Genomic DNA, 11,129 nt, shown 5'->3' on the forward strand with positions numbered 1-11,129 from the left:
AAAGGTGCTTATTTCCCAGTGATCAGGTTGGCTGGTTCTTTAGTTGGTTCTATCTATCCTTTCTTATGCTCTGGTTCATAGAAGCCTGGTACAATCCCCCAAAACACTTTAGGAGGAAGATGCTGTCCTAAGATGCCCATGGATGGATTTTCCTTTGTGCTTCTAACAGTGTCAGGGCTCTGGGTTGTGGTGCAGCACCAAGTCTGTTGGGTTGGCCAGGTGAGGGCTGCTGTTCACCTCCAGCATCAAGTCAGACTGCATCTGTCCTGTCTGTATGAAAACACTGAGATGATGACTTTGAGAACTCTTTAGGGTGTAGACAAGTCCCTTTGTGTAATTTGGATAAACCAGGAGATTTATTGTTGTGAACTTTCTTTTTCGCTTTATACCGTTGCCTCTTGCTCTTCAGGATCTCCTATTTCTTTGGCTTGGAGTTGCCGAAGGTGACAAAAACTACGCCCGGCTCCTGAAAACTGCCATTGGTGTGGAAGCTTTCACTTGGGCTCTTCAAGTACCTCCGAAAGAGGGGTGTGGCAGATGCCTCATATCTGGGGTGAGATGCCACATTGCATGTGGAGGATGTTTGGGTCTCGGATTGCTTGGTGACTGTAGTGGACGAGGTGATGATTTTGTTTCCAAACTGATCCATTTCCTCGTACTGCTCTGTGACTGTCCGAGTGGCTCCATAGAGCTTGGATCCATCAGGCCCCGTCTGCAGCTCCAAGATGCTTTTCTGCCTTCGTGGGTTCTGTGGGCTGGGGACATTCAGAGAGCAATAGTCTGAAAAGCCTCCTTTGATCCCACAGTGGCAGCTGCCTTTGGAGGTGTCCAGAGGGCACCTTTCTTTCTCATTGATCTGATGATTGTCTTTGCCAAGGGGAAGCTGCTTCATTGAGCTCAGCCCAGCTTTCATTTGGATGGGCTCTGGTCTGTTCTCGAAGGAAGYGAGGTCATGCCCAGCAGACCCTGCTGATGGATGGCTAAAGGAGCTAAAGTTGTCCTGAGCGAAGGCATCCTTCTTTCCTGAAGCATTGAGACAGTCYGGTGAAGGGATTTCCCATGGGGAATGTGCAGTCCTGGGTGATTCTGCAGGTTTCCTGGCAGCAGATTCGATGGAGATGTAGGAAGGTGAGGAGGGAGAACTGACACGAGGATGAATGAGGCGGGGGACCTCTAGCTCTGCTTTGGGTACGTCAATGTTTTCCGCCGCCTTTGCACACCCCACAGGCACTGCCTCCCCTGTCTCCAGTGTGGTGCCCTCCTGCTTGGCTTTGCTTGAGACAATGCTGATTTTACGGATATTGCTGCTGCTCACAGGGCTCTGGGTGTTCCCTAGAGACTCCTTGAACAGCCCAGAGAGCCCAGCTATGTCTGACTCAGACTTGAGGCTAGAAACGGAATAAAGAGCTTTCCTGATGGCCTCCTCGATGTCCAGGAGCCGGGAGAGTGTCTGTTCCTTCAGGTGGGCAATCTCAGCACTCGCTCGCTCCAGGTCCCCAAAAACCAGCTCCACTGAGGAGATGCTGTCAGTGTCCTCCTTCACTGGTGTCTCAGCCCTGGACTGTTGCTTGGCCTGGTGGGCCTTCTGGTGAACCACCCAGTCAGGGACCTTTTCGAAGAAACTCCTCAGGGCTTTCACATCCACTTTGCTTGTCTCTTCTTCAAACTCCTTCACCCGAGTCAAGATCTCTTGCAGCTCCTCCTGCCTCCTCAGGTTCTCAAAGATCTCCATAGCCTCCTTGACATTGCCTTTCATGATCTCCTCTTTATGCACAGACAGCCTCTTTCGACGTTCATCTTCTGTTTCTCTCTTGGGTTTTTCTCTCATGGTCACTGCTGGCTTCTCCTGGGCAGGCATCTCTGCCTCCATATCAGGACATTTCAATTGCCTGCTATTCTCCTGCTGTTGCTCCTGGAAGGAGTTCATTGGCTGCTGATGGAAGGACATTGAATGACCCTCTTGTCTCTGCTCTTTCACCTGCTGTGTGACTCTCTGACCATCCCATGATCCGTAAGCATTAGACACACTTTCCCTTTCCACCTTGGGTGAGGCATTTTGTGCAATGTCATCTCTCCCTTTGGGAGGAGTAGTGCAGCCCACAGAGGAGGTGCTTAGTTCAGTCTGCCCTAGTGCGTTAAGCATCCTTGCTCCACTGGGACAGGCTAACTGTGATACTGAAGTGCACCAGTCCTCTTGGCTGCACGGCTGTGTATGCCTCTGAATTATCTCATCTGGACAGCTCTTTGGAGCTGCTGCTTTCTCTCTCTTCATTCCTTGCTCAGCTTCAAAACCAACCACTCCATTTTTAAGTGTCTTTGAGGTCTTAGCAGTGTCTGATTCTACATTACTTTGTCCTCCTTTGCTCATCTTGTACCTTTCTTCCGCAATTTGAAGAGGGGTTTTGACAATGTCTTTTGGTGGCTGTCTCTCACGGCTCACATCCTGAACAGTGACAGATTTGTGCACTGGTGACTCTGAAGTGCAGCATTTTGCCTGAACCTCCCTGTGGCCTGATTGTTCCTGCACATCCATGCAACACAATCCCAGCTCTGATGGTGGAGACTTTGGCTTGCTGACCTCCCTCAGGCATGGAGGTTTTGGAGGCAGGGATGGAGGGATAGGTTTAGTTGATTTGTCTTTGCTATTGCTTGCAGGGGCAGAATGTGCCTCATATGAGAGATGCTCAGGTTTTGGAGGAGGAACAGGTTTTTTCCTTAGTGGGGCAGTAATTTCTGGTTTTGGAGGAATTCTGGGCTTCTCTGCAGGACTCTGATCACTGGATTTGGAGGACAGAGGAGAGAGGGCAGGAAGGGGGTTCTGTAGTGTTGCAGAACATCCTGGGGCTTCATCTTGGCTGGTTGGCTGTGGAAGGGCACCTTCTGTTGTTGCTTTAGATGAGGGTGGGCAATGCTCTGCTTTCATCACAGCAACTGGGGGAGGAGGAGGAGAGTCATTATCAGCCTGCGACCCTGAAGCCACTACAGCTGTCTGATTACTAATGTCTTGAGTCTCATTTTTCTTTTTACACACAKAATAGGACTGCCCTGCATTTCTGTATATCATAGCGGCTTTAAAATCCCCTCTGGAGACATTAACGTTAGACTTTTCCAGTGACTGAAGTGTGGCCTTTAAATTACCTCGAACAATATCCTCCTTTTCTACCAGGCGCTGTTCTGTGGTGGCACTTTGCAGTGCTCTGATAGCTGTCTGTACATCCCCTCTGATAATAACATCTCGCTCTCTTTCTTCTTGCACTGATTGCTCTTTGTAATCAGACTCAAGAAAAGGGTTTACATAGGTTTTCACAGGCTTGGCAGTATAAAGGCCATCCTTAATGCTAACATCTGCACTAGGCACAACTTGGCTTTCCTGGCTCAACAGCTGTCCTCCCTGTACTTCCTCAGAAGCACTGACCTTTTTGTGTGATGCTATGGTCTTCTGAGACACGCCTGTGTGGGTCTTGGATGCCTCCTGCATTTTAGTGGTGGTGGTCCTGATGGCAGTGCTGGTGCTTTCCTGTTTGGTTGAAGAGTCTTGCTGGTGTGTGTTTGATTGAAGGGTCATTGTCCTCTGTGTGCTGGCTGCCTGATGCCTGCAGGCCACATGGACTTCCTCCCTGCTCCTCTGTAGCTTGCTCTGGACGTGGTGCTGAATGCTTTTCGCCTCTGCTGTTGCTAGCCTCAGGCTTTGCATTGCAGCCTGGAGATCACTCCCAAGTGCCTTTTCTTCTGGCTGTGCTGACATCTGGCTGGCTTCTCCAGCCACGAAGCTCTGGTGTTTCCCAGCTACTTTGTCCCTCTGAACTGTCACTGTRGTCTGGGCTGTGCCTTGTGTCACAGTTTTGGGTTCCATCAAACTGGCAGAGACGGTCTCTTCTTTCTCTGTCATTTGTTGCTTCTTGCTGCCATTTGCAACCCTTTGAATTGACTTTGTAGTCACTTTAAGCCCCCCCGAAAGAATTTCTTCCTTTCCCATAACTGTGGGCAAGCTCAGGGGCTTCCCAAGACAATGCACAGTGGTGCCTCTCATACCCACTGCATGCACAGCCTCTCTGTCTAATGCGCCCTCTTTGCCCATGCTTTCACATGCACACAGTTTTTTTGCTCCCTCCATGGCCCCTGGCTCACCCTCTGCAATAACTTTCTCTGTTTGTTCATCCCTTTGTAAGATATGTATCATGGACCTCTGCACATCCCGTGGTGCACTCTCAGCTGTCCCCTGCTCTGCTTGAGAAGAGACGAGGGACTGTATCTCTGACTCCTGCTGGAGGTTCTTCAGATACTCCAGATCTCCCTTCTCAATGCAGCTGGTGAAAAGCTGGACATTCCCCTTCTCATTGTCTTCCCGCTTGACGGTGGCTGTTGCTCTCTGTCCCTGAGAAGAAGCCAGCAGGTTCCCTATTGTGGTCTTCACATCCCCCTTGACAACTTTTTGCTGGACAGAGTGGAACAAGAGGGAGTAGAGAGTCATCTTCACTGATCCTGTCTTTGTCTCTTGTAAGACCATCCCCTTTTTGATGGAGGCCTCTTGACTGAGGAGGCCCTGGACAGCCTTAGCCACATTTCCACTTATGTCCTCTTTGCTTTTAACAGCTTCACTCAGGTCTAGTAGCTGCAATGGGCTCACTTTGATCTTGCCCTCTCTGTCCTCCTCCACCAGCACTCCCTGTGCTTCCACGTTGGTTCTGTGCAGAAGCTGTAGCATGATCCTTTGCAAATGGCCTCCCACAATCTCTTCTTTCAGTACTTCTGGAGCACCTGGGCTGCTGAGCTGGTACTTCACCATCTTCACACTTTCCATATCATTGGCTTCAATGAGGATCCCACTGTGCTGAATAGCCTGGCAAGCGCAGAGCATCTCCAAAGTCTCCTTCATGGTCCTTTCTTTCACTTCTGTTTCTACATGGCCTTCAGAAGCACTCAGCTTATCCAAAGGTGTGCTCTCAAAGAGCCACGTCGTGCTTTTTACATCTGCATGAGGGATAGCTTCTTGGACCTCAGCACTGGCTGTCACATCCACGTCCTTGAGGGTGTCCATCGGCTGGGTTTCAAACAACCAGGTGCAGCGTTTCACATCCCCTTTCTGGCTGTCCTCTCTCTGCACCGTGCTAATAGATGAGCTTCTGTCTGCATCCCCATGAAGGGAGTCCACAGGCTGGTTTTCAAAAAGCCAGGTGGACGTCCTCACATCACCCCGTTGGACATCACTGACGCTGACCATCCTCACATACTTCTTTTGGCCCACCTTTTGGGACTCAAAGAGTTCCTTATTGGACTGAACATCTCCCTTCAGCACATCATCTACTGTTCTGGGCACAGACCTCTTTTCCCTGGAGAAGGAGTCAAGAGGTTCTGTCTCAAACCTCCACCGGGCAGCCTGGACATCCCCTTTCTTGATATCCTCTTGGGTGACGGCCCTAATCACAAACACCTCTTCCTCCTTTTTGATCTGGTCCAGGGGCTTAGTTTCGAACAACCACCGGGCACCTTTCACATCACCTTTCATGATTTCTTCTTTCTGCACTGAGGTGACCTCATGGTATCCCCCCTCTTTATCCTGGATAGCATACAAGGGCTGGCTTTCAAAGAGCATCGTGCAGGACTTGACATTGACTTTTTTCATGGTGTCTTTCTGGATCTTCTGGATCTCTGTCTCATCCACCTCATCATGGATTTGGTCAAGGGAGTAGGTCTCAAATATGAACCTTTTGCCTCTAACATCTCCCCCCTTGGTATCCTTCTCTGGAGGGATTTCCTGGATGCCTTCAGAACTGTCCTTCAGGGAGTCCATGGGGAAGTTCTCAAAAAGCCAAGTGAACTTGTGCACAGATCCAGCTTCAATCTTTCCATCATCCTTCACGACCACTGTTGGTTTAGTTGCTGTATCCAAGGGCTTAGCTTCAAAGAACTCCTTCACTCTGGACACTTCTCCAGACTGTATCTCCACACGACTGCAGTACCGCACAGTTTCCTTGAGGTCAGCTTTACTGGCAACACTGCTGCCCAATGGTTCGGTCTCAAACAGATGCCGGACAGTTTTGACATCAACTCCCTCTACGTCATCCTGACTGTATGCTTTGCTGACTTGCAAATACTGCTCCTCCTGGCCTTTCAGAGAGTCCAGGGGCTGGGTCTCAAACATCCATGTGTATGTCTTCACATCAGCTTGGGGTACATAGCCATCCTCTTCCTGCTTCTTTTCAGCCTTCTCATACAGGGTGTTGATGGGCTGGGTCTCAAAAAGCCACCTGCAGGTCTTCACATCTCCCCTCTGGGAGACCTCCCGCTTCACCAATGGGTGCTCCTCACCTTGCATGGCTTGGTGGTGAATGACATCCATGGGCTGAGTTTCAAAGAGCCACTTGGCTGTTCTAACGTCACCAGCTACCACCTCCTGTTTTGTGATCCCACGTATTATGTCCACTTTCTTGGTGCTTTCATCAAACTGGTCCAGCGGTCTGGTTTCAAACATCCACTTATAGTTCTTGACATCACCACTGATGACTTGCTCTCTGCTTACAGAGGTGACTTCGTGGAAATTACCAAAGCTGTCTTTAATGGCATACAGAGGTGTCGTCTCGAACAGGATTTGGTTGGCTTTGACGTTCCCAGCAGGAATCTGCTCCTCTTCTTTGGTGATGGGCTCAGCATTAGCCTGCTTAATGCTGTCTAATGGAAGAGTCTCAAACAGAGTCTTGAAAGACTTCACATCCCCTTTTACCACCTCTTCTGCACTGGCAGCTGAAATTTCTTCCTCAGATGCTGTAGAGATGCTGCCGAGCGGACAGGTCTCAAAGACATGTTTTCTTTGCTTCACATCTCCCTTCTCCTCTGCTGAAAGCTCTACTTTTTTTAAATGTCCCACCTCAAAATTATCTTTCAGAGTTTCCATTGGCTGGGTCTCAAATAGCCAGAGTGTAGATTTCACATCAACTCCAATGACTTGTTCTTTGGCTGTGACACTCTCTGAAGCTTCTCCTTTCAGAGAATCAAGAGCCTGGGTCTCAAACAGCATTCGTTGCTTACTAACATCCGCCCCTGTGGTAAAATCCATTGAAGCCTTAAAATCCTGTTCTTCCACTGTAATTTCTCTGATGGCATCCAGAGGCTGAGTTTCAAATATCCACCTTGCTCCACTGACATCTGGCCTTCCTAGTTCTTCCAGTGAAATCCCACGGATTATTTGCACTTTGGAAGTGTCCTTGTTGATGGTATCCAGTGGTTGAGTCTCAAACAGCCAGCGAGCAGTCCTGACTGCATTGCTCTGTATTTCTTCTCGGCAAACAGATTTGATCTCATGGATATTCCCAGTTTTGTCTCTGATGGCACAGAGTGGCTCTGTTTGGAAAAGCTTGATAGTCTTCTTGACATCACCTTTTAGTTCCTGGATTTCTGACTTGAGTTGTAAGATGCTCTTCTCCTCCACTGAGCAGCAGCGCCCTATAGCATCCAAGGACTGGGCTTCAAAGAGCTGTCTGGCACCTTTCACATCACCTCCCTGGACAGGCTCCTTGAGAACTGCCTCCTGCACTTCTGTTTCATCTGAGTACAGTTTGTTTAAGGAGTCTAGCGGCTGGGTTTCAAACAGCCACCTGGCGGTATGCACATCCCCTTTGGCATGGTCTGTTTCTGATACCTTGGCTGGTGTTGACAGCCTGTCCCCATTGACTGACTGACTTTCGAACCTCAGGGAAGTACTTTTCACATCCCCACCAGGAATGACCTCTTCTTCTGTCAGCTTCTTTGTGGCTTGATGGTCCCCAATAGAGTCAAGCGCCCAGTTCTCAAAGATCCAGCGCATGGACTGAACCTCCCCTGGCAGGACTTTGTCCAGGTTCACAGAGGCCTGTGCATTGGGATCTTCAGTATTAAGCATTTCTGCCAGGTCCTCAGTCACAGCTTCTTCCAAGTTCTTCCTGAGCTCAGGATGCATGTGTCTGTACAGCCTCCTTAGCTCATTCACTTGGCGCTGCTGGTAGAACTTGGAGAAGGATTGCTTCGTAGGAGGCATGGGGAGCGGGCTGGGATCCTGGTTCCCCGCAGCGAGAGTGCTGACTTGGACCAAGCCGAGGGCAGGAGCGGGAGATAAGTCCTCTTCCATTTTCTTGATGGCAATTTTAGATGATTTCTGAACCTCTGCCATCTTTAGGGAAACAGTTTTAAATGTCAGCATTGTCTCTTCCCACCCAGTCCAGTGGCCATTAGTAGTGCAAACGGCAAAAGAAAAAGCCATCCAAACAAAGGAAATCAATGCACCTACTGAGCTCCATACCTTTGGTTCAGTAGCACACAGCACTCCAAAGCATCACACCACTGCACATGCTCCAGGCTTGGTGTTAGCTCTGAATCCACAGCAATGAACTCTAAAGCAAGGTCTCTAATCCAGGCACGTACAGTGGCTAGCCTGGAGTTCCTGGGCTTCAATCCAGCTACAGCGTAACAGCGATGCCCGATTTGGACTGTGTCGGCAAGAGAGATGGACCACAAGAATAGCATAAAGAAGTCTATGTTTGAGTAGCAAGCTAAGAGTTAACTTCTCCCTCTTGCTCCCATGTGTCCAGGGCAGCGTGGGGTCCTGAAGAGAGTCAGGGAACGTGGCTATGGGTTGAGGAGAAGGCCAAAGAGCAACTCGCAAAGAGGTGTCAAGAAGAAAATGGGTGGAGGGAACCAAATAAATGTGTGAAACTGAGTTGATGAGGACAGTCCATTTCTGGACAATCTCCAACTATATAACTCTATATCATTATTTTGCATGAGAATAGATGCACAGTTATACATTGGAGACTTAAATACAGATCAAGGGAATGAGGATAAAATGAGAGGCACTTAACTACGATCCACTTAGACCTATCCCATTTAGCATGTTCTGTAAGAACGAGTAACTTGCTGCAGACCTGGAAGCCAATATATCATTGTTATGTCACAGCAGAGTTCATTTGCCTCAACTCACATTCTTTTAAGCATTCCTTTCCGGTGCTTTTCTTTGTGAATTCTCTATTTTTGGCCCCTCAGCCTGTAAACTAACTCAGTTTATAAACTGCTGGATTAGCAGGCCAAATTCTGATGTGCTCTGTTAGGAGGAGAAAGCAAGATTGGAGTAACACCCACAGCTGAGGGTCAGGAAAAGTGTGACCTTCTCAGGCTCACTCAGACTGAATTCAGCTTTCGATTTCTCAGCAGTGTTGATAAGGAAGTGAAAAGGGTTGGACTGTGGCTGTTTAGCCTACCTTTGGGCCTCACTTTCTGAATTTTTCTCCTTAGCTTGGGAACTCTGAGCGCTGAATAGCCAATTGCTGAACTGAATACCTGCGAGCTCTACTGGATTGGCATTTTTCCAAAGGGAAGGTAGTTAAGGTCTATAATCATTATCTAAGAAGGACTATAATCCTGGTAGCTTTTCCTTCAGCAAAAAGACCTGCTGACCTTTGCATGCCTTCAGAGTTACACCTGTAGAGTTACGCCTGGAATATTATTAGTTGTTGCTCAAAGCAATGGTGCGCAATGTTATTTCACTCTGTTACATACAGATTGTTCCGTCTGAAAATAAGTATTGAACATTAGTAAAGAACTCCAGAATACCAAAATCAGCATATTCTGCAGCGAGTGTAAAATGTAAAGCTTTCATATGAGCCAAAATACTTTGAATGCACTTTTTTAAAAAATAAACTTATTCTGAGTCTGTGAAGAACGTCTAAACACGGGGAAGGGCGCCTGAATAGCTGATAGCTATATTCAGTATGAAAGCACTACTCGCTGTCTTGTGTGGGTATTTGAATCACACTCCACCACAGCCACAAATATTTGGTTAGATAACAGTGCATATCTTTAACATTTCTTACCTTGCCTGTTTTTTGGCTGTCAGGAGAGTGAATGGAGCTGTCCTTTAAAGTACTCTGCAAAAGACAGAGAGAAATGACATCAGAGTGCATAGGCAGACACATTTGATATTTGTATATATATGTATGTGTCTATTAAAGACGGCTGAAAACCATTATGGATGAGTATGTTTTGGTTCACAGACAGTTCTGTACAGTTGGGAAAAACAATCTTATTGCAGGTTAATCACTTCTTTTTTTCCCCAAAAGTCTCAGTCAACAAAAAGAAATCCCAAACACATTTGTTTAGGGTTGGAGAAAAAAAAAACAAAAAAAGTACTGATTTCTCCTAAATTTGATTTGGCTTGTGTTTTTGTTTATATTTAAGTAACTTAAAATAAAGTTGATTTGCATTTGTGATTACATTATGAATTTTAAGAGCTGACCTCAATGACAAATTTTTTTGAAGTTAATTTTCTTTTTTTTCTTAGACTCTCATTTTTCTTTCCCATCCAGAACAACTTATTGCAATGCAGATTAATTAAAAAGTTTCGACTAACAGAGATTCTGATGAAGAAACATTTCTCAGCAAGTAATATTGCCCGTCATGCATTGCTGAGYAGGAGCACGCTGGTCTTTCTCAGCCTGGGGCTGAAGCGAGCCCAGTGTGAGCATGGACCACGGGGCAAAAGGGCAGCTTTTAACAGCGTCTGAACCTGCTCTGTACACAGGTATGCATAATCCAGCACGTGCAATCCCRCGGTGCCCAGCATTCGCTGGCTGCTGCCACCCAGCTACCCGATGAAAAGATGGACCCTTGCAAAATAACAGCAATCAACCAGCCCCTTCCAGCCAGAAGGTGGTTCATCTCCTATAATCTGATTAGGGCCCCAGGCCCAAAGGTGCTCRGCAGCTCCAGCTCTCAATGGAAATGAAGGGCATCGCAGGTGCTCGCTCAGCCAAGATTAAACCTCCTTCCAATCTCCTGTGTTGGATCCACCAACTGTATTTTTGTGTCTCTGGCCCTGAAGTCRTCTTGCTTCTTTGAAGCCTCCTGGACTTGCATTGCTCAATGAACTACGTGTAGATAGGAGCAAATGGGGCAGGAGGTTTCTTTACTCGTTGCTTGGACATGGGATTTCTTGGGAGGGGAGCACGGCAGCAGYGCACATCGCTGCCACGTGGCAGTGAAGAGGTTATAAAACCACCCCTGGGTCAGGGGATCACAGAATCACAGAATCACAGAATCGCTGAGGTTGGAAGGGACCTCTGGAGATCATCTAGTCCAACCCCCCTGCTCAAGCAGGGTCACCT

At 47.8% G+C, this 11,129-nt stretch overlaps 1 protein-coding gene across 2 annotated transcripts in view; it reads right to left on the minus strand.

The window, feature by feature from the left end:
- Positions 1-415: 415 nt before the first annotated feature.
- Positions 416-11,129, minus strand: part of XIRP1 (xin actin binding repeat containing 1) — a 34,048-nt gene continuing 23,334 nt past the window's right edge. For both annotated transcript variants that reach the window (XM_026091588.1, XM_026091587.1), the window contains exons 6-7: positions 9,840-9,893; positions 416-8,143 (exon numbers count right to left, since the gene is read on the minus strand). In XM_026091588.1, coding sequence (XP_025947373.1) covers positions 416-8,143; positions 9,840-9,893 — 7,782 coding nt within the window. The remainder of the gene's footprint in view (positions 8,144-9,839; positions 9,894-11,129) is intronic.

Source organism: Apteryx rowi, unplaced genomic scaffold (genome assembly GCF_003343035.1).
Source record: "Apteryx rowi isolate R43461 unplaced genomic scaffold, aptRow1 scaffold_91, whole genome shotgun sequence".
Taxonomy (NCBI): Eukaryota; Metazoa; Chordata; class Aves; order Apterygiformes; family Apterygidae; genus Apteryx; species Apteryx rowi.